The sequence below is a fragment of the Anguilla anguilla genome, chromosome 13 (genome assembly GCF_013347855.1).
Source record: "Anguilla anguilla isolate fAngAng1 chromosome 13, fAngAng1.pri, whole genome shotgun sequence".
NCBI lineage: Eukaryota > Metazoa > Chordata > Actinopteri > Anguilliformes > Anguillidae > Anguilla > Anguilla anguilla.
The window spans coordinates 40,385,078-40,412,577 of record NC_049213.1 but is presented as its reverse complement, the minus strand read 5'-3'; the positions used below and the strand labels follow the sequence as shown (position 1 = coordinate 40,412,577).

At 52.3% G+C, this 27,500-nt stretch overlaps 1 protein-coding gene across 14 annotated transcripts in view; it reads left to right on the top strand.

The window, feature by feature from the left end:
* Positions 1-27,500, top strand: part of ppfia4 (PTPRF interacting protein alpha 4) — a 103,899-nt gene that overhangs the window by 40,354 nt on the left and 36,045 nt on the right. For all 14 annotated transcript variants that reach the window (XM_035388042.1, XM_035388035.1, XM_035388043.1 and 11 more), the window contains exons 2-5: positions 15,736-15,837; positions 16,077-16,241; positions 17,295-17,369; positions 24,906-24,989. In XM_035388042.1, the coding sequence (XP_035243933.1) occupies positions 15,736-15,837; positions 16,077-16,241; positions 17,295-17,369; positions 24,906-24,989 (426 nt within the window). The remainder of the gene's footprint in view (positions 1-15,735; positions 15,838-16,076; positions 16,242-17,294; positions 17,370-24,905; positions 24,990-27,500) is intronic.

Here is a 27,500-nt window from a genome sequence, read left to right as displayed (position 1 = left end):
GATTCCGTTTATATTTGTCTGTTTTCATATTACATGGAAATACTGTTGACTCAAATGCAGATTGAAACTCATTTCAAAGTTCTCTCGAACAATAAATAAAAGCATGAAAGTGCTTCAGCCGCACAAAGGCGGTGAACACACGCTGTTCAGTTGGCCAATGGGTCTGATCTGGCGGTGTGTGTGGGGTAGACAGTGTGTGTGGGGTAAAGGGTGTGTGTGGGGTAAAGGGTGTGTGTGGGGTAGACGGTGTGTGTGGGGTAAACGGTGTGTGGTGGGTAAAGGGTGTGTGTGGGGTTGATCTGGCGGTGTGTGTGGGGTAAAGGGTATGTGTGGGGTAGACAGTGTGTGTGGGGTAAAGGGTGTGTGGTGGGTTGATCTGGCGGTGTGTGTGGGGTAAACGGTGTGTGGGGGGTTGATCTGGCGGTGTGTGTGGGGTAAACGGTGTGTGTGGGGTAAAGGGTGTGTGGTGGGTTGATCTGGCGGTGTGTGTGGGGTAAAGGGTGTGTGGTGGGTAAAGGGTGTGGTGGGTCTGATCTGGCGGTGTGTGTGGGGTAAACGGTGTGTGTGGGGTACAGTGTGTGTGGAGTAAACAGTGTGTTGTGGGTTGATCTGGCGGTGTGTGTGGGGTAGACAGTGTGTGTGGGGTAAAGGGTGTGTGGTGGGTCTGATCTGGCGGTGTGTGTGGGGTAAACGGTGTGTGTGGGGTACAGTGTGTGTGGAGTAAACGGTGTGTGGTGGGTTGATCTGGCGGTGTGTGTGGGGTAAAGGGTTTGTGTGGGGTAAAGGGTGTGTGGTGGGTTGATCTGGCGGTGTGTAACTAAGTGTGAGAGACCGGATAACCGCTAACAGTGACACGCGAGACGTCTCCACGGAAACCACCGCCATGAGTTTCATACTGTAGAAGTACTCCCCTTATGTGTGTGTTGTGTCTGGGTTGTGTGTTTGAGCACGCGTTTGTGTGTGTTGTGTTTGGGTTGTGTGTTTGCGCACGCGTGTGTGTGTGTTGTGTTTGGGTTGTGTGTTTGCGCACGCGTGTGTGTGTGTTGTGTTTGGGTTGTGTGTTTGAGCACGCGTGTGTGTGTGTCGTGTTTGGGTTGTGTGTTTGAGCACGTGTGTGTGTGTGTTGTGTTTGGGTTGTGTGTTTGCGTACGTGTGTGTGTGTGTTGTGTTTGGGTTGTGTGTTTGCGCACGTGTGTGTGTGTGTTGTGTTTGGGTTGTGTGTTTGCGCACGCATGTGTGTGTGTTGTGTTTGGGTTGTGTGTTTGCGCACGTGTGTGTGTGTGTTGTGTTTGGGTTGTGTGTTTGCGCATGCGTGTGTGTGTTGTGTTTGGGTTGTGTGTTTGCGCACGCGTGTGTGTGTGTTGTGTTTGCGCACGCGTGTGTGTGTGTTGTGTTTGGGTTGTGAGTTTGAACACGCGTGTGTGTGTGTTGTGTTTGGGTTGTGTGTTTGCGCATGCGTGTGTGTGTGTTGTGTTTGGGTTGTGTGTTTGAGCACGCGCGTGTGTGTGTGTCGTGTTTGGGTTGTGTGTTTGCGCATGCGTGCGTGTATGTCGTGTTTGGGTTGTGTGTTTGAACACGCGTGTGTGTGTGTCTTGTTTGGGTTGTGTGTTTGCGCACGCGTGTGTGTGTGTTGTGTTTGGGTTGTGTGTTTGAGCACGCGTGTGTGTGTGTTGTGTTTGGGTTGTGTGTTTGAGCACGCGTGTGCGTGTGTGTTGTGTTTGGGTTGTGTGTTTGAGCACGCGTGCGTGTGTGTCGTGTTTGGGTTGTGTGTTTGAACACGCGTGTGTGTGTGTCTTGTTTGGGTTGTGTGTTTGCGCACGCGTGTGTGTGTGTTGTGTTTGGGTTGTGTGTTTGAGCACGCGTGTGTGTGTGTTGTGTTTGGGTTGTGTGTTTGAGCACGCGTGTGTGTGTGTTGTGTTTGCGCACGCGTGTGTGTGTGTGGTGTTTAGGTTGTGTGTTTGCGCACGCGTGTGTGTGTGTTGTGTTTGGGTTGTGTGTTTGAGTACGTGTGTGTGTGTGTTGTGTTTGGGTTGTGTGTTTGCGCACGCGTGTGCGTCGTGTACAGGTTGCCTGTTTTGCGCGGCGTCCCAGGGGATTGTGGGAAGGAGGCAGAGAGCGCTGCCACGCATCCTGTCGGGCTGAACTTCACACTGAACTGTGCTAATGAGCCTTCGCTGAGCTGGCGGATGTGTTCGCGGGATTAATCACGGCGGTATGAGAGCGAGCTGCGGTCGCAGCGCTTGGTCATGCCTGATTGCAGCACACGCTGCTGACGCTGAATCTGTAATGCCATCCTGTGACCACCGTGACATTTCACAGTCATGACTGCTGCCAGTGTGTCACTGGTAATCATGTATGCCCTGCGTTTATTACAACTTCATGGTTTTAAAGTTCTTCTCTACAGCTGAACCTCGTCTCCTCCTACTTAATTGCAGTTATAGATTAATCCATTAAAAAATTCTTACAAAAACTTATTTCATTATTTATCTACAGGCCAATATAAAATCTTTTGAGTGTATTTTGAAATGCGTATCTTTTTTACTAATCCTATTCATTTCTTCTTAAAATAAGTTATAAATGCTCAGAGGCAATCTGCATATTCTTAGTGGGAATGGCTCAGTCTGTGTTAGCAGGGATGGTGCAGTCTGTGTGTTAGTGGGGATGGTGCAGTCTGTGTGTTAGTGGGAATGGCTCAGTCTGTGTGTTTCTTCGTGGGGATGGTGCAGTCTGTGTGTTAGTAGGGATGGTGCAGTCTGTGTTAGTGGGGATGGTGCAGTCTGTGTTAGTGGGGATGGTGCAGTCTGTGTTAGTGGGGATGGTGCAGTCTGTGTGTTAGCGGGGATGGTGCAGTCTGTGTGTTAGCGGGGATGGTGCAGTCTGTGTGTTAGCGGGGATGGTGCAGTCTGTGTTAGTGGGGATGGTGCAGTCTGTGTGTTAGTGGAGATGGTGCAGTCTGTGTGTTAGTGGGGATGGTGCAGTCTGTGTTAGTGGGGATGGTGCAGTCTGTGGGTTAGCGGGGATGGTGCAGTCTGTGTTAGTGGGGATGGTGCAGTCTGTGTGTTAGTGGAGATGGTGCAGTCTGTGTGTTAGTGGGGATGGTGCAGTCTGTGTTAGTGGGGATGGTGCAGTCTGTGGGTTAGCGGGGATGGTGCAGTCTGTGTTAGTGGGGATGGTGCAGTCTGTGTTAGTGGGGATGGTGCAGTCTGTGTGTTAGTGGAGATGGTGCAGTCTGTGTTAGTGGGGATGGTGCAGTCTGTGTGTTAGTGGGGATGGTGCAGTCTGTGTGTTAGCGGGGATGGTGCAGTCTGTGTGTTAGTGGAGATGGTGCAGTCTGTGTGTTAGTGGGGATGGTGCAGTCTGTGTGTTAGTGGGGATGGTGCAGTCTGTGTGTTAGTGGAGATGGTGAAGTCTGTGTGTTAGTGGGGATGGTGCAGTCTGTGTTAGTGGAGATGGTGCAGTCTGTGTTAGTGGGGATGGTGCAGTCTGTGTTAGTGGGGATGGTGCAGTCTGTGTGTTAGTGGAGATGGTGCAGTCTGTGTTAGTGGGGATGGTGCAGTCTGTGTGTTAGTGGAGATGGTGCAGTCTGTGTGTTAGTAGGGATGGTGCAGTCTGTGTGTTAGCGGGGATGGTGCAGTCTGTGTGTTTCTTAGTGGGGATGGTGCAGTCTGTGTGTTAGTGGGGATGGTGCAGTCTGTGTGTTTCTTAGTGGGGATGGTGCAGTCTGTGTGTTTCTTAGTGGGGATGGTGCAGTCTGTGTGTTAGTGGGGATGGTGCAGTCTGTGTGTTTCTTAGTGGGGATGGTGCAGTCTGTGTGTTAGTGGGGATGGTGCAGTCTGTGTTAGTGGGGATGGTGCAGTCTGTGTGTTAGTGGAGATGGTGCAGTCTGTGTTAGTGGGGATGGTGCAGTCTGTGTGTTAGTGGGGATGGTGCAGTCTGTGTGTTAGTGGGGATGGTGCAGTCTGTGTTAGTGGGGATGGTGCAGTCTGTGTGTTAGTGGGGATGGTGCAGTCTGTGTGTTAGTGGGGATGGTGCAGTCTGTGTTAGTGGGGATGGTGCAGTCTGTGTGTTAGCGGGGATGGTGCAGTCTGTGTGTTAGTGGAGATGGTGCAGTCTGTGCGTTAGCGGGGATGGTGCAGTCTGTGTGTTAGTGGGGATGGTGCAGTCTGTGTTAGTGGGGATGGTGCAGTCTGTGTGTTAGTGGAGATGGTGCAGTCTGTGTGTTAGTGGGGATGGTGCAGTCTGTGTGTTAGTAGGGATGGTGCAGTCTGTGTTAGTGGGGATGGTGCAGTCTGTGTGTTAGTGGGGATGGTGCAGTCTGTGTGTTAGTGGGGATGGTGCAGTCTGTGTGTTAGTAGGGATGGTGCAGTCTGTGTTAGCAGGGATGGTGCAGTCTGTGTTAGTGGGGATGGTGCAGTCTGTGTGTTAGTGGGGATGGTGCAGCCTGTGTGTTAGCGGGGATGGTGCGGTCTGTGTGTTAGTGGAGATGGTGCAGTCTGTGTTAGCGGGGATGGTGCAGTCTGTGTTAGTGGAGATGGTGCAGTCTGTGTGTTAGCGGGGATGGTGCAGTCTGTGTGTTAGCGGGGATGGTGCAGTCTGTGTTAGTGGGGATGGTGCAGTCTGTGTGTTAGCGGGGATGGTGCAGTCTGTGTGTTAGCGGGGATGGTGCAGTCTGTGTTAGTGGGGATGGTGCAGTCTGTGTGTTAGTGGAGATGGTGCAGTCTGTGTGTTAGTGGGGATGGTGCAGTCTGTGTTAGTGGGGATGGTGCAGTCTGTGGGTTAGCGGGGATGGTGCAGTCTGTGGGTTAGCGGGGATGGTGCAGTCTGTGTGTTAGTGGGGATGGTGCAGTCTGTGTGTTAGTGGGGATGGTGCAGTCTGTGTGTTAGTGGGGATGGTGCAGTCTGTGTGTTTCTTAGCAGGCTAGACTGTTCTCGTTTCTCTCCTGTCTCATCCAGCCGTTGAGAGCGTTGTCGGGCAGGTCGGTAAGAGCCGCTCGATCAGGCCCCTGGCGCAAGAGCGTCGGAGTGGATGGCTCTTACATAATCCCACAATGCTTTGCTCACTTGACGGAACCATCTGGTGCCCCGGACCGAACTCCTGTCAGACTGCAGGGTCTTTCTGTTTCTGGGGCAGGAGAAGTTTTTTTTTTCTTTACCCGTACGTGGGTGTGTGTCGGAGTTCTCTGCGTGTGCGCGCGTGCGTGCGTGTGTTTTATTGACTTATGTTGCCTGCTCAATTCCACCAATCAGTGTTAGGCTCCTCTGACATCATCACTGTAGCCCTCTATGGATCTCATGACTGACTGGGATGCCGTAAAATGAATTAATAATAATCATTTTTGTATCCTTTTGCAATCTTATGCTGCAAAAGGAAACTTTTGAGTTTTATCTGAGAAGCTCTCATATTTTGATTAGCCGATGCGCAGTGACCTCCTTTCTGAATTCTTTGCTACAACACATTCTCATATTTCAGCTTTGCTCTGCATTGAAGTATGAATCTCAGCAGCAGCGAGCCTGCTCTCTGTTTCAGAGTCAGAGCTCTGGGAGCTGCAGGCCCTTAACGAACGGCAGCTATGCAGGGTTCCTTAAGCACCTTCACCATCAGCCCCTTCACCATCAGCACCTTCACCATCAGCCCCTTCACCATCAATCAGCGCCTTCACCATCAGCCCCTTCACCATCAGCGCCTTCACCATCAGCCCCTTCACCATCACCGCCTTCATTATCACCGCCTTCACCATCAGCACCTTCACCATCACCGCCTTCACCATCAGCACCTTCACCATCAGCCCCATCACCATCAGCGCCTTCACCATCAGCACCTTCACCATCAGCCCCTTCGCCATCAGCCCCTTCGCCATCAGCGCCTTCGCCATCAGCGCCTTCACCATCAGCACCTTCACCATCAGCCCCTTCACCATCAGCCCCTTCACCATCAGCACCTTCACCATCAGCCCCTTCACCATCAGCCCCTTCGCCATCAGCGCCTTCACCATCACCGCCTTCACCATCAGCGCCTTCACCATCAGCACCTTCACCATCAGCGCCTTCACCATCAGCCCCTTCACCATCAGCGCCTTCACCGTCAGCACCTTCACCATCAGCGCCTTCACCGTCAGCACCTTCACCATCAGCCCCTTCACCATCAATCAGCGTCTTCACCATCAGCGCCTTCACCATCAGCCCCTTCACAATCAGCCCCTTCACAATCAGCGCCTTCACCATCAGCGCCTTCACCATCAGCGCCTTCACCGTCAGCACCTTCACCATCAGCGCCTTCACCGTCAGCACCTTCACCATCAGCCCCTTCACCATCAATCAGCGCCTTCACCATCAGCGCCTTCACCATCAGCCCCTTCACCATCAGCCCCTTCACAATCAGCCCCTTCACCATCAGCGCCTTCACCATCAGCGCCTTCACCGTCAGCGCCTTCACCGTCAGCGCCTTCACCGTCAGCACCTTCACCATCAGCGCCTTCACCGTCAGCACCTTCACCATCAGCCCCATCACCATCAGCACCTTCACCATCAGCCTCTTCACCATCAGCGCCTTCACCATCAGCGCCATTTCCAAACTGATCATGTGTGCCTGATAACGCTGGCCTCATAAACGCGTATGTTACAGTGTCCCTGTTACACTGCAGCAACGTGAACGCAGCGTAGCTTCAGCTTCAGGGACGTTATGAAGAAGCCGCTGCTGGCGTCGTGTTGACGCTCCCTCAGAAACGCGGTTTGAACGCGTTTAAAAACAGCCCCGAGTGTCTGGGGTGTCGTTTTATGACGAAATGGAAACCCCGTCAGAGACGCTCACACCCCATGGGCGGGGGTCTGGAACCAGCCCCACAGGATTGGGGGGTGGGAACAGTGTCCTCATTTCTATACCCCCCCCCCCACCCACCCTCCCTGACAGCCCCCTTTCCCCTGTGCCAAATGCGTCGGGCACGTCACCACCCCTTTGTGTGCAGCAGAGCATGATGGGATTGAGGCAGCCGCTCAACTCCCCAACAAACCGGGTGTGAGAGTGTGGACCTGACCCCCCCCCATTTACCTAGTCCCCCCCCACCCCCCACCCCCTTTGTCACATGTCAAGTTCCTGATATTTGGAGTCTCAGTGGGGGGGAGAGGGACATTGAAGGGCAGTGCATACAGACAGACAGACAGACACACAGAAAGACAGACACACAGACACACAGACACACAGACAGACAGACAGACAGACAGACACACACACACACACACACACACACACACAGACATAGCCGTGGGGCTCTGGACTTTTGGGCCTGGGTTCTAATTGGGAGCTAAGCGACAGGTCCTGTTCACAGCCGACCCCATGATCGCGCACCCCTATTCTGAGCTGTAATGTCACGGCTTTATATAGCGCACACGTGCTTGTGGGTGAGCGAGCGTGCCACTGCATTAGTGTGCATGCGCATGTGTGTGTGTGTGTGTGTGTGTGTGCGTGTGTGTGTGTGCGTGCTGGAGCTCGGGGTTGCGTGTGTGTGTGTGCGTGTGCGTGTGTGTGTGTGCGTGCTGGAGCTCGGGGTTGCGTGTGTACACGTGTTTATTTACATCCCTTTTCATTAGCCTTACTCAGCCATTGTCTCTGACCCCATCAGCCCCTGTGAGCTGTGTGAGATCTCACCCCATCAGCCTCTGTGAGCTGTGTGAGATCTGACCCCATCAGCCCCTGTGAGAGATCTGACATCAGTTGACTTTATAAGACGCCATCAGCGGGTGGAATCATTAAAACTGACTGGTGCAGAGAAGGCCAGCCCTGACAATCTGTTCATCTGTGAGCGGCTAATTAAGCCTTCTCTGCAGCTGCTGTGGTGACTGGGGACCGTGTGCGGGTTCACTGAAGGAGTTAAGAGCAGGTCAGATGGGGGGGGGGGGGGCACACTTACCCTCCCTGCGTCTCCCTTTCTGAGCTGGGGAGGAGCATTAGACGGTTTTGGAGGCCTGCTGAAGGAGGTGACGAACGTAGCTGCGATGCTAACGAGCGTCGTGCCTGCTCCTAACGGCCATAATGCGCTGTGATATTAGCCCAAGCGCACAGAACGCTCAGAATCCCTCGTTATAACACGCTGTGCTGACAGTCCCAGTTTACACCGCTGCTTCACGCTCGGCTCATCAGTTTACGCTGCATATTCATTCTCACAAATACTGCACTCTCTAACCGATACATTTTCCCAGACTATACCATGCTGTATTATAATGTACTGTACTGCACTATATCGTGCTATAAGGTACTATACCGTGTACTACACTATGCTATACTCTACTGTAGTATGCTCACTAAAATTCACTCTGACATTCTGGAGGATTATGTGCTGGAATGTATCTGGAAGTGCTGCCATTGGTCTGAGCATCAGCAGTGTCCACAGTACCGATGCTGCCATTGGTCTGAGCACCAGCGGTGTCCACAGTACCGATGCTGCCATTGGTCTGAGCATCAGCAGTGTCCACAGTACCGATGCTGCCATTGGTCTGAGCATCAGCAGTGTCCACAGTACCGATGCTGCCATTGGTCTGAGCATCAGCGGTGTCCACAGTACCGATGCTGCCATTGGTCTGAGCATCAGCGGTGTCCACAGTACCGATGCTGCCATTGGTCTGAGCATCAGCGGTGTCCACAGTACCGATGCTGCCATTGGTCTGAGCACCAGCGGTGTCCACAGTACTGCCGGTGGCTTTTGCATCGATGAAGGCGCCGGTGCGATCTGCTGCGTGCGGTAACCGGTCGAGACGGATGTCCTGAGCGCTGAAATCGAAACTCCTCCGCTCGGGTTCCGTTTCGCGACAGGAAGACGGGACAGGAAGCTCCGGGGGATTCTGGGACGGGCTCAGACTGCGCCGTCAACAAATCCGCTCAGCCGAGACTCTTTAGTCCGGCATATTGCCTTCGGTCCGTAATCCAGGCTCTTTGGAGTGAAGCCGGAGGGAGAAATCCCTTCCAGCGCCTCTTAGCTCAGCGCGGCGCCTCTCAGCTCAGCGCGGCCTGGCGGCTGCTGGCCGTCTCGGGGGATGGGATTGTGACACCAGCCTCTCCTTTCTCTGCGCCTCCTCTCTCCAGACTGCTGTTATAAATACCCGAGGCATGAGAATGGAGGCTGCAGAGTCCCTCTCTTTCAGATCTTATTCATCCGCTCTCCCCCCTCCTGTGTGTCACCAGAGCGTTCATCAGATGCCCAGCGTATGGATGTGACTGAAACACTGACCAGCGCTGCAGTTCAGATTTTTTTTTGTTACTGAACATTGCCCGATATTTTCTGAAATGTGTGTACAGTGCAATAAGAGGAATAATTGGTCTGGGAGAAAAAGGTAAAGATGCTGTCTATCAGGCCACCTTGAACATCTTATTAGTCCTGAATGTGCAGCCAACTGAAACACCACTGTTTTTGTAAATGTTTGGAGATAGATTTTTGCTTACATGCTGGTTTGAAGAGGTTTGGGAAAGTGGTAATACTCTACAGTGGCTCTACACTGCTCCAGAACAGTATGGCTCTAAATTCAGTCAACACCTTGTTTTATTTCACTAGGGGGGTTCAAATTAAATATAATGATTTTCATTTTAAAGAACAATTTTCCATGTTAGCTTTATCAGAATTTCACAATTGCATTTTACGAGCCCAGCCCTGAAATGCTGCCATTGGCACTTTGAAGCGAGCTGCATGTGCCGTGACTCCTGATTGGCCGTCTCTGCTGAGGGGATGTTCATTAAGCTGTTTGATTGGATGCGGTCATTTAGGCGCATGCAGCGAGACAGCGTTTGGAGCGGGTTTGAGTAATTCAATTAGACCCTGACATGGCCTCAGTCTGCCAGAAAAGCACTCTCTCTGATCTCCCACCCCCCCCCAACCCCCCAACCGCCCACCCTCCCACCGCTGCGCCTCCGTCTGAAGTGTCGAGGAGGAGGAGGAGGTGGAGGAGGAGGAGGAGGTGGTGGTGGTGGTGGTGGTGGTGGTGGTGGTTTAAATGAAAGGAAGACGCGCGTCGCTAGCGTCAGTTAGCGTGCAGCCGGAACGTTCCGTGCGATTCGCTGGGGAGGACCCGACAGGCGCGTACGCGTGTTCCCTCTCCGCACGTCTGAGAGACGCTGTGTCGGCAGCTCCTCTCCGAGCGGCTTTGTCAGGTTTCGTCTCCCGGCAGTTTGCAGGTACGACGCTAACAAGGTGCGGCTTAGCTGTTCGGCTGCCAGTCGCATCCCCCCCCCTCCCCTCCCCTCCCCTCCCCTCGCAGGAGTGTGACTGCTTAGTCTGCTCTGACAGCGAGTCGTCCGTCAGCCACAGCAGAGGCCTACCGCTGACTCCCTCTTAGCCCCTTCATCACGGAGAAATAAAATGCGTACTGCCCGCATGCATCACCGAACTGCAGTAATGAGGACCTCCTTCGACTAGCAGGATAGCAGCGGCTATGCGCTTTTAGAATACCTCTCTGTTGTTCATACAGCAGGTCCTGAGTTGTATGAGGATGTCATTTCTACGTGAGGTGATTTTTACCTAACTTGGAAATGAATGTACTGTGTAACCAAAAAAAAATCTTAGAAGCCTTATGTGAATGTGAATCACTACGCAATATTTACTGAGTACAGCAAACACACTTCCATCCATCCATTGATTATCGAACCTGCTTTGGTCTGGTTTGTGAAGAGGCCGTTCGCCCGTTGGTGGGTGCGGGTAGCGTTGGGGAGGGGGGCAGTTGCTCTATTGGTGCATGGAGGTGGGGGCAGTTGCCTCCAACATCTCATCGCAAATTATGGGCAATAATATGGAGTTGGAGAATGTGATACAAAATGTGCGAGTGTGTGTGAGCATGTGTGTGTGCGTGCGTGCGTGCGTGCGTGCGTGCGTGCGCGTGTGTGTGTGCGTGCGTGTGCGTTTCCGTATGTGTGTGCGTGTGCGTGTGTGTGTATGAGTGTGTGTGCGTGTGTGTGTGAGCGTGCGTGCGTGCGTGCGTGCATGCGAGTGCGTGTGCGTGCGTGCGCGCGCGCGGGCCCTTCTGCTGCTCTGACAGTGGCTGCTTCAGTCTCCCACGCTCGGGTGCGCAGGCCGTCTGGAGATTCGGGCACAGGCCAGATGGCTCGGTTCACTTTTGGGCAGCGGCCGCGACGCAGAACGACTCCGGAAAAATCATGTACAAGAAGAGCCATGAGGAAACGGGCACAGGGGGCGGGGGGGCGGGGGCGAGGGGGCGGGGGGAGTTCATGCTGTGGACATCCCTGCATGTTTATTTAAAATAAAGTCAGGATTACACTGTTTTACACGAAGCACCAATGGCACCAATCTCCTTACAGCATCATCACGGATAATTGTTTTGTATTTGCTTTTGTTTATTTTACAGCCTTGCAGTTAAGTCTGGTGGAGCATTGTTTGACTGACATGGGATGTGTGGTTATTACATGGTTGTGCTGCTCGCGGGGGGGGGGGGGGGGCGGCGAAGGGGGAGGGGCCTGAGGCATGTTGCAGTGATTGAAACAGACAGAGAGATGCAGCATCTGTGCCTGGATTGGAACTGGCCTCCTGGCCCGTCTCCATGGCCTTGTGAAAGATTCTGCTGAATGGCCTGACCTAGTTACCCCCCCCCCCCCCCCCCCCCTTTCTCTGCAGAGCGAGCAGCCCGGTGTTCAGTCTCAGCGCTCAGATGAGAGCGAGCAGCCCGGTGTTCAGTCTCAGCGCTCAGATGAGAGCGAGCAGCCCGGTGTTCAGTCTCAGCGCTCAGATGAGAGCGAGCAGCCCGGTGTTCAGTCTCAGCGCTCAGATGAGAGCGAGCAGCCCGGTGTTCAGTCTCAGCGCTCAGATGAGAGCGAGCAGCCCGGTGTTCAGTCTCAACGCTCAGATGAGAGCGAGCAGCCCGGTGTTCAGTCTCAGCGCTCAGATGAGAGCGAGCAGCCCGGTGTTCAGTCTCAGCGCTCAGATGAGAGCGAGCAGCCCGGTGTTCAGTCTCAGCGCTCAGATGAGAGCGAGCAGCCCGGTGTTCAGTCTCAATGCTCAGATGAGAGCGAGCAGCCCGGTGTTCAGTCTCAGCGCTCAGATGAGAGCGAGCATGCACAGGTGTTCAGTCTCAGCGCTCAGATGAGAGCGAGCAGCCCGGTGTTCAGTCTCAATGCTCAGATGAGAGCGAGCAGCCCGGTGTTCAGTCTCAGCGCTCAGATGAGAGCGAGCAGCCCGGTGTTCAGTCTCAGCGCTCAGATGGGAGCGAGCAGCCCGGTGTTCAGTCTCAGCGCTCAGATGAGAGCGAGCAGCCCGGTGTTCAGTCTCAGCGCTCAGATGAGAGCGAGCACGCACAGGTGTTCAGTCTCAGCGCTCAGATGAGAGCGAGCAGCCCGGTGTTCAGTCTCAGCGCTCAGATGAGAGCGAGCACGCACAGGTGTTCAGTCTCAACGCTCAGATGAGAGCGAGCACGCACAGGTGTTCAGTCTCAGCGCTCAGATGAGAGCGAGCAGCCCGGTGTTCAGTCTCAATGCTCAGATGAGAGCGAGCAGCCCGGTGTTCAGTCTCAGCGCTCAGATGAGTGAGCAGCCCGGTGTTCAGTCTCAGCGCTCAGATGGGAGCGAGCAGCCCGGTGTTCAGTCTCAGCGCTCAGATGAGAGCGAGCAGCCCGGTGTTCAGTCTCAGCGCTCAGATGAGAGCGAGCAGCCCGGTGTTCAGTCTCAGCGCTCAGATGAGAGCGAGCAGCCCGGTGTTCAGTCTCAGCGCTCAGATGAGAGCGAGCACGCACAGGTGTTCAGTCTCAGCGCTCAGATGAGAGCGAGCAGCCCGGTGTTCAGTCTCAGCGCTCAGATGAGAGCGAGCAGCCCGGTGTTCAGTCTCAGCGCTCAGATGAGAGCGAGCAGCCCGGTGTTCAGTCTCAGCGCTCAGATGAGAGCGAGCAGCCCGGTGTTCAGTCTCAACGCTCAGATGAGAGCGAGCACGCACAGGTGTGCTCTGCCAGGCCGAGTTTCACCTGCAATACAAGCCATAATGTGTGTGATATGGATTTATGGGGCTGAACATGCACACATTATGAAAGTGACACAAAAATAAACATTTCATATGCTGAAATATCCAAATCCGTTAAATCCAAATGTTGTACATTTAATTAACATTTTAAAATTATTTACATTTTTGCGCACGCACGCACGCACACACAAACACACCCACATGTACACATAGAGGCAAGCACACATGGACTTGTCCTGAAGTGTGTCAGTGTGACACACACGTACACACCAGACCTGCGTCAAATACGTATTTGTTTTGGATTCAAATACTTTTCTACGCTTTACTGATCTTGTCTGGTGTATTGAAACCAATTAAATGCTCTCACAAAGTGCCCCGCCTGGTCATATTGGCAGGCTCAGTTACACCAGAGAAGATCAATAGAGCACAGAAAAGTATTTTAATCCAAAACAAATACATATTTAACCCAGGTTTGACACACACACACACACGCACATACACACACACGCACACAGGCACGCATGCACACACGCTTGCCCTGGAGTGTGTTAGTGTGACTCTGCGCGCACACACACACACGCTCTAGATGAAGGATCGCCTCAGAAGACTGAGGTGAACAGCTGTGATAATGGAGTTTAATGCCCAGGGTCCTGCACTCTGTCCAGCGAGCAGCCTGACTAAACTCATCCTGAGCGCTGGCCTCGCTCTCTGAGCGGATCTGCAGCAGGAAGCACTGCTGCCCTGTGTGTGTGTGAGGGCGTGTGTGTGTGTCACACATCAGTCACTGCAGGCGGAGTGTGTGTGTGTGTGCCACTTTCATGTTACATGTACCTCCATACAGCACTTGTATAGTACTTTGTATTATTATCTTGATGTTGTAGCTTGTCATGCCTCCTAGTGTAGGTCAGAGAGTAATATTTACTGTGTGAACTGGACTTAGTGTGTTCATGGCTATGAATACGTTATAAAATGAGTGTTGTACCTTATTGGGTCTTCGGTGTGCACTTATTGTACTCACTCTGGATAAAAGCGTCTGCAAAATGAATGTGATGTGTGTGAGACATCAGCAGAGCTTTCAGAAAGCTGTGTGGCTGGTCGTAACGTGTAGCTGTGGGTCTCTACGCAAATGTAAGTAAACGTTCAATAGTGTGCAGGAGTAAGAACCCTATCTTTAAAGTTAACCCCGCTGTTTTACCTTTGAGTGATGTTACTCCCTGAAATCTTTGCCACCAATATCCAGCTAACTGGCTGCATTATACGAGCCGTTATTAACCCATAAGTGCTGTGAAGCGAGCTAAATGCTAGCGGTGAATTTTTCCCCAGATAAGCACGTGTGACAGATTCATAAAAACATCATTTTTGAATGGCGTGCTTCAGTTCTCCGGGCTGGTTTCATTGTGTAGTAAAATATGAATGTGCATGTATTACAGCATGATTATGATTCATCCCCCGCCCACTCACGCGCAGTCTGGCACAATCGTTAGGTCTGCATTTCAGACTAATTATTTTATGAATAAAGTCCTAAATGCTCTCAACGGGGCTGTGAAAGAATATTTGGCCACAAAGAATATCCGAGTGAATAACTGAGTGGTAGGAGGAGAAGGTTGATGATGCCGCATCTGCGCTCCTCCAGTGCATTAACCCTAACCCTAACCCTCTCAGACACCAGTCAGGAGTGTGGTCAGCGCACTCCTGCTGATTCCTAGAGAGTGATGTCAGCAGTACAAGACCTCTCTGTGTGTGTGTGTGTGTGTCCCAGGTTCAAACCACAAAGAGTACTTCCACACTGTTAGAGACTTAAGAGACTTAGTGTCATTAAGCGATTTGTAGTTAATTAAGAGCGAGTAATGATGTGGGCTTTGAAAAGAGTGATTAGAGAGTGAGGCCTTACTAACTCTGTGTGTAAGCAGAGGAACGATGTGGCTCTGTGATCTGGACCTTCTGAAGTGCTTCCAGACAGTAAATTGCTGCAATCTGTTTGTGTGTGTGTGTGTGTGTGTGTGTGTGTATGTCTGGTGCTTTGGCCAGTTTCAAGCTGGCTAATTCAGTATTTGCCTCCTTATTAACGAGAGACTAAAATAAAAACTATATCTTGTGTCTTCATGTGAATAGAGGAGACACTGACAGGAAATGTCCACGGTAGACTGTAACATATCTACAGTATCGGAGTATGTGAATAATGCAACATTAATTGAAGCAATGGCAGACATGCACAGTATAGGTGTTTGAGTTTAGTAGTAATAACATGTCAGTCTGTTTTTATGTAATGCAGTAATTGCATGAGAATGTTTTTTGTGTGTTTTTCCATGTTTGGCAGCCGGTACCAGACCGTGCAGTATTGGGCTTCTTCCAGCCTTTGCTCTCTGTTGTGATTAAAGAACAGGCTCTTTTCTGCCAGCTCAGCATCCTGGCAAAGGTTTTAGGGCTTGGGGCTCCTTCCAGTCCCTTATTTTATTCGTCCTTAGCTCCTCGGTCCTCGCCTGACCTGGAAATCGATCAGGGTCCGCCATCTTTAGGGACGTTCAGATCCGTTGGACGTATGGAGTTTAGGTGTGGTGGTGGAAGGGTTTAATTGTGGTCTGTACCTCTCTTGCAGGAGTTTGGGAGTGAGTCTGGGAGTGTGTTGGGGAGGTGTGTGGTGGGGGAGGTGTATAAAGGTGGTCTGTCCCTCTCTCTCTCTTGCAGGAGTTTGGGAGTGAGTTTGGGGAGGTGTGTAAAGGCAGTCTGTCGCTCTCCTGCAGGAGTTTGGGAGTGTCCTGGGGGAGGTGTTTAATGGTGGTCTCTCCCTTTCTTGCAGGAGTTTGCCACGCTGACGAAGGAGCTGAATGTGTGCAGGGAGCAGCTGCTGGAGAAAGAGGAGGAGATCTCTGAGCTGAAAGCCGAGAGGAACAACACCAGGGTCAGTGCATTTATTCTTCTTATTAACTTCCACATACACATTTATACTGACAGGCTTGTGATTTCTGGCCCCTTTGATAAAGATAATCTCAGAAGAGGAAGCGTAAAATAAACAGCACAGGTAACCCGCTGCGTTCTGTGCTTTCACATCAATACAAGCATTCAGAGTCTTTACTTCTGTCCCTCCCTCCATCCCTCCGCCCCTCCGTCCCTCCCTCTGTCCCTCCGCCCGTCCCGCAGCTGCTGCTGGAGCACCTGGAGTGCCTGGTGTCCCGCCACGAGCGCTCGCTCAGGATGACCGTGGTCAAGCGGCAGGCTCCGCCCCCCTCGGGCGTGTCCAGCGAGGTGGAGGTCCTCAAGGCGCTGAAGTCCCTGTTCGAGCACCACAAGGCCCTGGATGAGAAGGTGATTGGCCCAGAGCGGCAGGCCCCTCCCCTTTCACACTGGTTACTACCCTCTTAAAGTGACAGAGCACCTTAAAAGGTTATATGTCGTACAAACGGTCAAATCTATGGCCATCCATGAATATAACTAAAATAATTCTTAATGTATATGATTGTAATAGACTTTGATAAATTGGATCCATTTCTCAGTGCTTCATTTTTCTTTTCTTCCTAAGTTCAGTCAGGCTCTGGGCCAAGCTTCAAGGGTGACTTTCCTCACTTAACATGTCCTCATTACTCTGAATAATCGCTGCTTTGTTTATTAAAGAAACGCTGTCATTACCTGTTATGGCATCGGTTCAGGCGTTGCATCTGTTCAAGGGCAGTGCTGATTAGAGAGAGCCACTAATGAATAATGAGTAACCTTACCTGATCATGTCCTGAGAGGAAGCAATGGGTACTTCACCAAAGCTGTTTGAGGGAAGCATTATTATTATTCTTATTATTATTATTATTATTATTATTATTAGTAATATTATTAGTATTGTTATTGAGCTATGGTTGCTGTTAGGTGACCTTGCCTGGGCCCACACATAAGCAGTACACTAATGATCTAGTCCGCTCCAGTGCATTTGGAGAGTAGAATTAGAAGTTATGAATTATAACCACAGTGTAAATTGTAGCTGCTGATTAGCTCTCCATTAATATTATGTGCACATGATAACAATGGGAAAGTATAAAATATATCATTGGCTATGCACCTTGCTGTAGTTTCCATATCCATTAAAGATGAATTATTTTAAAACATCCCTTAAAATTAAACACCATTTAATCATAAGGAAATTGCTTATTTATAATTTATAATCGTCTGTGTAAGTGAGTTAATTCAGGGCTTGCAGTGATGTGGTATATAACAGAAACTCTGACTGCAGCTGAACTCCAGGCAGGCTTGGAGACAGGGCGGCAGTGCAGTGGGTCTGTTATGTTTCTGCCCTGGGGGGTCATCGCGGGGGGGGGGGTCAGCAGGGTGGTTGGCAGGTTTATGACCTCGTGATGATGCGGCTTCCCTGCACAGGTGCGAGAGAGACTGCGGGTGGCGCTGGAGAGAGTAACCACACTGGAGACACAGCTGTGTGCTGCTACACAGGAGGTACTGTCCCTGTGTGTGTGTGTGTGTGTGTGTGTGTGTGTGTGTGCTGCTACACAGGAGGTACTGTCCCTGTGTGTGTGTGTGTGTGTGTTGCTACACAGGAGGTACTATCACTGTGTGTGTGTGTGTGTGAGAGAGAGCATGTGTGGGTGAGAGTGTGTGTGTGAGAGAGACAGCATGTGTGGGTGAGAGTGTGTGTGTGTGTGTGTGTGGAGTAGAAGCTGCTTGTTGTTTGGTTGTTGCTGAAGCAGAGAGCAGAGGAGAATGGCGCGCAGAGGAGGGCTATTTTTGTGTGAAATGTCAGCAGATTCATTCTGTGCTGCTGAAGGTGGCAGGAAGAGGGCATGGTCCCATCATGGCCGCTGCGTTCTGTCCCTGGCGTGCGTGGAGTCTGAGAGACGGCAGCGACTGCGTCTGTCTGATGCCCGACAACACGTGGAGCTCAAAGAGCTGCCCCCCCCCCCCCACCCCAGCCCCCTCCTCACCCCCCCAGCCCCCCAAGCGTTGACAAGAGAATGCAGCCCGCTATGCCATACAGCCCTGGAATGTTGTTTCAGATGTGTTTTTACATAGACGGATTTTTTTGGCTCCTTGTTTGTCCAGTAGGATATTTGGGTCAAAGCCCGCAGCTGTTTGGGTACAGCTGTTTCTGTTCAGAGGGAGGGGGGGGGGGGGAGGGTGATGGGGGGGGGGGGGGGAGGGAGGGTGATGGGGGGGTGGGAGGATCCCCTGGGCAGCGTGGCCGTTTCTGGGTCCCGCACAGAGCTAATGAGAGAGAGGCGTCTGAGCGCGATGGAGGAGAGCAGAGGGGGGGGGCAGTCTGCCAGCGCAGTGTTGCAGAGACTTGAGCAGAGTCTCCCAGAGTTTTCTGCGGAAGAATCCTTCAGTGCAGAAGTAGTTCTGTTTCTTGCTGTACGCCGTCTGTTGATAGCACATGTTTGGGAAGCGCTCCCTGCATGCGCATTAAACAGGCGTGGAGGCGTAATGTTAATCGTTAATCCTAGATTAGGCTCTGTTAAAAAACTATTCTCATTCTACCGAAGCTCAGCAGGAACCCAGCTGTGTCCCATGGCAACGCACCATGGCAACACTGTGACCCTTGGCAACGCAGCATCCAGTCCAGCTGGGCCAGTACCCTGCTTGGGAGCCTCTTGTCGGGCAGGGCCTGATTATGGGTCCGTACATTGGAGAGCTCCAGGGTTATGGGTGCTGTTGAGCTCCAGGGTTATGGGTGCTGGAGCTCCAGGGTTATGGGTGCTGTAGCTGTAGAGCTCCAGGGTTATGGGTGCAGTAGCTGTAGAGCTCCAGGGTTATGGGTGCTGTAGAGCTCCAGGGTTATGGGTGCTGTAGAGCTCCAGGGTTATGGGTGCTGTAGAGCTCCAGGGTTATGGGTGCTGTAGAGCTCCAGGGTTATGGGTGCTGTAGAGCTCCAGGGTTATGGGTGCTGTAGAGCTCCAGGGTTATGGGTGCTGTAGAGCTCCAGGGTTATGGGTGCTGTAGAGCTCCAGGGTTATGGGTGCTGTGGCTCTAGAGCTCCAGGGTTATGGGTGCTGTAGAGCTCCAGGGTTATGGGTGCTGTAGCTGTAGAGCTGCAGGGTTATGGGTGCTGTAGAGCTCCAGGGTTATGGGTGCTGTGGAGCTCCAGGGTTATGGGTGCTGTAGAGCTCCAGGGTTATGGGTGCTGTAGAGCTCCAAGGTTATGGGTGCTGTGGAGCTCCAGGGTTATGGGTGCTGTGGAGCTCCAGGGTTATGGGTGCTGTGGAGCTCCAGGGTTATGGGTGCTGTGGAGCTCCAGGGTTATGGGTGCTGTAGCTGTAGAGCTCCAGGGTTATGGGTGCTGTAGCTGTAGAGCTCCAGGGTTATGGGTGCTGTAGAGCTCCAGGGTTATGGGTGCTGTAGAGCTCCAGGGTTATGGGTGCTGTAGAGCTCCAGGGTTATGGGTGCTGTAGAGCTCCAGGGTTATGAGTGCTGTAGAGCTCCAGGGTTATGGGTGCTGTAGAGCTCCAGGGTTATGAGTGCTGTAGAGCTCCAGGGTTATGGGTGCTGTAGAGCTCCAGGGTTATGAGTGCTGTAGAGCTCCAGGGTTATGGGTGCTGTGGAGCTCCAGGGTTATGGGTGCTGTAGCTGTAGAGCTCCAGGGTTATGGGTGCTGTAGAGCTCCAGGGTTATGGGTGCTGTAGCTGTAGAGCTCCAGGGTTATGGGTGCTGTGGAGCTCCAGGGTTATGGGTGCTGTAGAGCTCCAGGGTTTTGGGTGCTGTAGAGCTCCAGGGTTATGGGTGCTGTAGAGCTCCAGGGTTATGGGTGCTGGAGCTCCAGGGTTATGGGTGCTGTGGAGCTCCAGGGTTATGGGTGCTGTAGAGCTCCAGGGTTGTGGGTGCTGTAGAGCTCCAGGGTTATGGGTGCAGTAGCTGTGGAGCTCCAGGGTTATGGGTGCAGTAGCTGTGGAGCTCCAGGGTTATGGGTGCTGTAGAGCTCCAGGGTTATGGGTGGTGTAGAGCTCCAGGGTTATGGGTGCTGTGGAGCTCCAGGGTTATGGGTGCTGTAGCTGTAGAGCTCCAGGGTTGTGGGTGCTGTAGAGCTCCAGGGTTATGGGTGCAGTAGCTGTGGAGCTCCAGGGTTATGGGTGCTGTAGAGCTCCAGGGTTATGGGTGGTGTAGAGCTCCAGGGTTATGGGTGCTGTAGAGCTCCAGGGTTATGGGTGCTGTAGAGCTCCAGGGTTATGGGTGGTGTAGCTGTAGAGCTCCAGGGTTATGGGTGCTGTAGAGCTCCAGGGTTATGGGTGGTGTAGAGCTCCAGGGTTATGGGTGCTGTAGCTGTAGAGCTCCAGGGTTATGGGTGCTGTAGCTGTAGAGCTCCAGGGTTATGGGTGCTGTAGAGCTCCAGGGTTATGGGTGCTGTAGAGCTCCAGGGTTATGGGTGCTGTAGAGCTCCAGGGTTATGGGTGCTGTAGCTGTAGAGCTCCAGGGTTATGGGTGGTGTAGAGCTCCAGGGTTATGGGTGCTGTAGAGCTCCAGGGTTATGGGTGCTGTAGAGCTCCAGGGTTATGGGTGGTGTAGAGCTCCAGGGTTATGGGTGGTGTAGAGCTCCAGGGTTATGGGTGGTGTAGAGCTCCAGGGTTATGGGTCGTTTTTTCAAACGACGACTGAAGACCCACCTCTTCAGGCTGCACCTCTCCCCATCCCTCCCTTCCCCCCCTGTAAATGACTAAACTTAGGGTTGTAACTAGGCAGCTGTTTAATAGGTGACTTAGTTGATGCGCCAGTCTTAACGACTACTTGTATTTTTATTTATTTTTATTTTTCCATAGATTGCGTTGTTGCAGTTCTCGTTGTTAGTGTTAATCAGTTTAACCACCAGGGTCCAGGTTGAACTATGCGGTTGTTCCCTGTACTTGGACCGGTACTTCTCTCTAGGGGTTTCGTCATACTTGTTCCTGGTTATGGTTATACACTTTGTTGTACGTCGCTCTGGATAAGAGCGTCTGCCAAATGCCTGTAATGTAATGTAATGTAATGTAATGTAATGGTGTAGAGCTCCAGGGTTATGGGTGGTGTAGCTGTAGAGCTCCAAGGTTATGGGTGGTGTAGCTGTAGAGCTCCAAGGTTATGGGTGGTGTAGCTGTAGAGCTCCAGGGTTATGGGTGCTGTAGAGCTCCAGGGTTATGGGTGCTGTGGAGCTCCAGGGTTATGGGTGCTGTAGAGCTCCAGGGTTATGGGTGCTGTGGAGCTGCAGGGTTATGGGTGCTGTAGCTGTAGAGCTCCAGGGTTATGGGTGCTGTGGAGCTCCAGGGTTATGGGTGCTGTAGAGCTCCAGGGTTGTGGGTGCTGTAGAGCTCCAGGGTTATGGGTGCAGTAGCTGTGGAGCTCCAGGGTTATGGGTGCAGTAGCTGTGGAGCTCCAGGGTTATGGGTGCTGTAGAGCTCCAGGGTTATGGGTGGTGTAGAGCTCCAGGGTTATGGGTGCTGTGGAGCTCCAGGGTTATGGGTGCTGTAGCTGTAGAGCTCCAGGGTTGTGGGTGCTGTAGAGCTCCAGGGTTATGGGTGCAGTAGCTGTGGAGCTCCAGGGTTATGGGTGCTGTAGAGCTCCAGGGTTATGGGTGGTGTAGAGCTCCAGGGTTATGGGTGCTGTAGAGCTCCAGGGTTATGGGTGCTGTAGAGCTCCAGGGTTATGGGTGCTGTAGAGCTCCAGGGTTATGGGTGGTGTAGCTGTAGAGCTCCAGGGTTATGGGTGCTGTAGAGCTCCAGGGTTATGGGTGGTGTAGAGCTCCAGGGTTATGGGTGCTGTAGCTGTAGAGCTCCAGGGTTATGGGTGCTGTAGCTGTAGAGCTCCAGGGTTATGGGTGCTGTAGAGCTCCAGGGTTATGGGTGCTGTAGCTGTAGAGCTCCAGGGTTATGGGTGGTGTAGAGCTCCAGGGTTATGGGTGCTGTAGAGCTCCAGGGTTATGGGTGCTGTAGAGCTCCAGGGTTATGGGTGGTGTAGAGCTCCAGGGTTATGGGTGGTGTAGAGCTCCAGGGTTATGGGTGGTGTAGAGCTCCAGGGTTATGGGTCGTTTTTTCAAACGACGACTGAAGACCCACCTCTTCAGGCTGCACCTCTCCCCATACCACCCTTCCCCCCCTGTAAATGACTAAACTTAGGGTTGTAACTAGGCAGCTGTTTAATAGGTGACTTAGTTGATGCGCCAGTCTTAACGACTACTTGTATTTTTATTTATTTTTATTTTTCCATAGATTGCGTTGTTGCCGTTCTCGTTGTTAGTGTTAATCAGTTTAACCACCAGGGTCCAGGTTGAACTATGCGGTTGTTCCCTGTACTTGGACCGGTACTTCTCTCTAGGGGTTTCGTCATACTTGTTCCTGGTTATGGTTATACACTTTGTTGTACGTCGCTCTGGATAAGAGCGTCTGCCAAATGCCTGTAATGTAATGTAATGTAATGTAATGGTGTAGAGCTCCAGGGTTATGGGTGGTGTAGCTGTAGAGCTCCAAGGTTATGGGTGGTGTAGCTGTAGAGCTCCAGGGTTATGGGTGCTGTAGAGCTCCAGGGTTATGGGTGGTGTAGAGCTCCAGGGTTATGGGTGCTGGAGCTGCAGGGTTATGGGTGGTGTAGAGCTCCAGGGTTATGGGAGCTGTAGAGCTCCAGGGTTATGGGAGCTGTAGAGCTCCAGGGTTATGGGTGCAGTAGAGCTCCAGGGTTATGGGAGCTGTAGAGCTCCAGGGTTATGGGTGCTGTGGAGCTGCAGGGTTATGGGTGCAGTAGCTGTAGAGCTCCAGGGTTATGGGGGTGCTGTAGCTGCAGAATTTCGGGGTCTGTTTCCAGCTCTATTTCTTTGATGGACAGACGCTCCCCAGAGAGTCTGCAAGCTAAGGGCACCTCTGATATCAGAGATTCTCTCGCTTTTTTAAATCAAATGCTGTGTGGCGGGGGCCACATGAGCACAATGCAGCTCCTGTGCCCCCCCCCCCCGACCCCCCATTCCTCAGACAGGGGAGGTGGTAATGATATATTCTGTCACCTGAATCGGATGCTCTTGCCCTGAGCTGTTCTGTAGCTCGGAGTGGATGTGGTGGGCTGGTCTTAGTCAACACAAGTTAATCTGCATGTGTGCGTGTATGTGTGTATATGTATGTGTGTGTGAGTGTGTGTGTGCATGCGCGTGCATGAACGTGTATATATATGTGCGTGAGTGAGCATGTGAGAGTGTGTATGTGCGTGTGTGTGTTTGTCTGTCCAGTATTCTGTACTTACATACGCACTCACAGGTCTGTCAGTTGAGCTGCACACACAGAGTCCTCCTCCACGTCCTGGCTGTGTAACATGGACCCTACTGTGTGGGCTGGAATGACGGGTGATACTGCACACTTCACACGCTCACCTGCGTTCTGCATTGCAGTGTGAGCCTGATAAAGCATTTCACACTGGAGACAAAGGGGAAAAAGAATTTAATTTTAAAAGAATAAATGTTTAATCCCCGGGGGAGAGAAATGTGTAGCTTCCACAGTGCTGTGGGAGGACAGATCAGCGCTGGGAGATGCTGCTGGAACTCTCTCCGTGCTTTATCTGAAATCATAACGTACTGCGCATACCCAAACGGAACACAAAATTACGTTTTCCAGAGAAATTCGGAAAGCCTGTGAAAATGTGACCCACAGTGTTTATTTGGCTGTAGCGTGCGTTCTGCCTCTCGCCAGACGAATTCCGCTTGGTACGCCCGATCGTCCAATTAGCACAGGGCCTGCTGCCCGGACGCCCACATAGAATCCCTCTCAGGGTGGAACAATAAACGTCCATAACCCTGGGGAGTGAAGATGCTCACAGAACCCGAGATGGACCCAACACTTCCTGTGTGCAGAACTGAAAGAGAGTTGTATAGTACAGCGCAAAACAAATGTATGGTCTCACAGTGACTACACTGGGATTGGTGGCTCATAACTGCCCTGAAAGCTGTAAGCTCACTATTTTTAATAAACACTGCAGCTGATGCTGTCTGCTGTGGAAGGAATACCTCTGTGCATTTCACCTTCAGTCATTTTCATTGCAGTAGTGCGGACATCTTAATGAGCCATTTTTTCTCATTATAACTAAAATGGTTTCACGTGCCAGGGCCAGAGCTATGATATTTTATAAAAAACCGAGCATTCAGGCCCTAATGCTCTCTGTAATCTTTAATTAAACTGACATGTCAGTTGCAATAAGCACGCAAGACTATGACATGTTCAGCATCAGATTAAATGTAAGTTCTTACCGTCTATTCCTATGAGAAATGTAACTGGAGGATTATAGTCGCCATGGGAACAGGAAGGATGAAGGGTAAACAGGAAATCAGCAGTGAAGCCGGAGTCATTAAATGAATTATCACAAACCCCTTCACCCAGAGAAAGGGCGGCTTAATCATCTGACTCAGCTAAGAGGATTATTTGTGTTTTTGATATGTTCAGTTTTTGTTGTTTTTCATTGGTGTGCTGTGTGACCTCTGACCCTGCGGTATGATGGGATTGGTGTGCTGTGTGACCTCTGACCCTGCAGTGTGATGGGATTGGTGTGCTGTGTGACCTCTGACCCTGTGGTGTGACTGAATTGGTGTGCTGTGTGACCTCTGACCCTGCAGTGTGACGGGATTGGTGTGCTGTGACCTCTGACCCTGCGGTGTGACGGGATTGGTGTGCTGTGTGACCTCTGACCCTGCGGTGTGATGGGATTGGTGTGTTGTGACCTCTGACCCTGCGGTGTGACGGGATTGGTGTGTTGTGACCTCTGACCCTGCGGTGTGACGGGATTGGTGTGCTGTGTGACCTCTGACCCTGCGGTGTGACGGGATTGGTGTGTTGTGACCTCTGACCCTGCAGTGTGATGGGATTGGTGTGCTGTGACCTCTGACCCTGCAGTGTGATGGGATTGGTGTGCTGTGTGACCTCTGACCCTGCAGTGTGATGGGATTGGTGTGCTGTGTGACCTCTGACCCTGCAGTGTGACGAGATTGGTGTGTTGTGACCTCTGACCCTGCGGTGTGACGGGATTGGTGTGTTTTTTTTGTAGCTCTCTGTAGTCCGGCAGAGGAAAGACAAGATGGAGGGCGGGGACTCCCTGGACAAGATGGACGGGTCCAAGCCCACCTGGAAGGTGCGTCGCATTTACCTGTGGCAATTCCACCCCCATACCCCCCCGCCCCCACCCCCACTACGCACACACACACACACACACACACACACACACACACACACACACACCCGCTCACCCCCACCCCCCAGTCCACACGCACACATACGCACACACACACACCCCCTCACCCCCACCCCCGAGTCCACGCACACACACACACACACACCCCCCAGTCCACACACACACACACACACACACACACACTGGACTCTGTGGCTCTGTAACCCTTCCCCTCTTAGGTGTCAGTTATAACACGTTCTCTGTTCCCAGTATGAGAGCAGTATTTCAGAGGGGAGACAGAGCCCTTGTGCTCAATGTCTCCCCCTCCAGTCAGCAGTGTGTTATGATGGGAAGGGAACTGGGCCTGTGCCTAAAGGTTACTGGTCCTGCTGGGTGTGTTACAGGTGCTGTCCTCAGGTAGGACACTGCTGGGTGTGTTACAGGTGCTGTCCTCAGGTAGGACACTGCTGGGTGTGTTACATGTGCTGTCCTCAGGTAGGACACTGCTGGGTGTGTTACAGGTGCTGTCCTCAGGTAGGACACTGCTGGGTGTGTTACAGGTGCTGTCCTCAGGTAGGACACTGCTGGGTGTGTTACAGGTGCTGTCCTCAGGTAGGACACTGCTGGGTGTGTTACAGGTGCTGTCCTCAGGTAGGACGCTGCTGGGTGTGTTACAGGTGCTGTCCTCAGGTAGGACACTGCTGGGTGTGTTACAGGTAGGACACTGCTGGGTGTGTTACAGGTGCTGTCCTCAGGTAGGACACTTCTGGGTGTGTTACAGGTGCTGTCCTCAGGTAGGACACTGCTGGGTGTGTTACAGCTGCTGTCCTCAGGTAGGACACTGCTGGGTGTGCTACAGGTGCTGTCCTCAGGTAGGACACTGCTGGGTGTGTTACAGGTAGGACACTGCTGGGTGTGTTACAGGTGCTGTCCTCAGGTAGGACACTTCTGGGTGTGTTACAGGTGCTGTCCTCAGGTAGGACACTTCTGGGTGTGTTACAGGTGCTGTCCTCAGGTAGGACACTGCTGGGTGTGTTACAGGTAGGACACTGCTGGGTGTGTTACAGGTGCTGTCCTCAGGTAGGACACTTCTGGGTGTGTTACAGGTGCTGTCCTCAGGTAGGGACACTGCTGGGTGTGTTACAGGTGCTGTCCTCAGGTAGGACACTGCTGGGTGTGTTACAGGTGCTGTCCTCAGGTAGGACACTGCTGGGTGTGTTACAGGTGCTGTCCTCAGGTAGGACACTGCTGGGTGTGTTACAGGTGCTCTCCTCAGGTAGGACACTGCTGGGTGTGTTACAGGTGCTGTCCTCAGGTAGGACACTGCTGCTGTAGCCTTAAGCAAGGTCCTTAATACCCTGAATCATTTCAGTGTATATCCACCTGTATGAATGGATTATATGTATAAAGTGCTGAAGTTGTGAAAGTCCTTCTTGGTAAGAGCGTCCGCTAAATTCTGGGGATGTGATGTAATGGTCGCAGGAGATGAATCAGAGTATCTGAAGAGGCAGCTTCCCTAAGAGTGGCTATTTTAGGCTCCTCTCCCAAGGGAAGGAAATTCAGACTTTAGTGGATTAATATTTCTGTGGCATCCCACGGCAAGTTGCTATGATTATAAAAAAAGAATGAGTCACCCACAGCTCATGCTGGCTCCGCCTATTTTGGGCCGCAGAAAGTTTCGCTGTCCCGTCTCTGGAGCCTTCCACCACCGCTGCGTGTTTCCAGAACCTTCCCTGTGGCGGATCGGATGCCGGTCGGGCCCGGTGGCCGCGGTTCTTCCTGACTCCCGATCTCACCGCCCTCTGAAGTCTCGTTCTCGCGGATCTGAGTCACTCTGCTGCAGTCAAACTTGGCTCATATCGGCTCCGGAGCGAATGTTTCGCCGGCTCTCTGATACCTGCTTGGCCGTCGTTCCTGAAGAAATGTAAATTAGTCTGGCCGTCTCGGGAAATGCAAACGGCTACCGACAGGGTCAGTTAGAACACAGGCCGTCTGGGTCAGTTAGAACGCAGGCCGTCTGGGTCAGTTAGAACGCAGGCCGTCTGGGTCAGTTAGAACGCAGGCCGTCTGGGTCAGTTAGAACGCAGGCCGTCTGGGTCAGTTAGAACGCAGGCCGTCTGGGTCAGTTAGAACGCAGGCCGTCAGGGTCAGTTAGAACACAGGCCGTCAGGGTCAGTTAGAACGCAGGCCGTCTGGGTCAGTTAGAACGCAGGCCGTCTGGGTCAGTTAGAACGCAGGCCGTCTGGGTCAGTTAGAACGCAGACCGACAGGGTCAGTTAGAACGCAGGCCGTCTGGGTCAGTTAGAACGCAGGCCGTCTGGGTCAGTTAGAACGCAGGCCGTCTGGGTCAGTTAGAACGCAGGCCGTCTGGGTCAGTTAGAACGCAGACGGTTTTAATGCGGAGAGGAGAGCCAGTAACGTGTCAGTGAGTTTTTCACTGACGCTGCAAACGGAGCCCAGACTGGTGTGTGT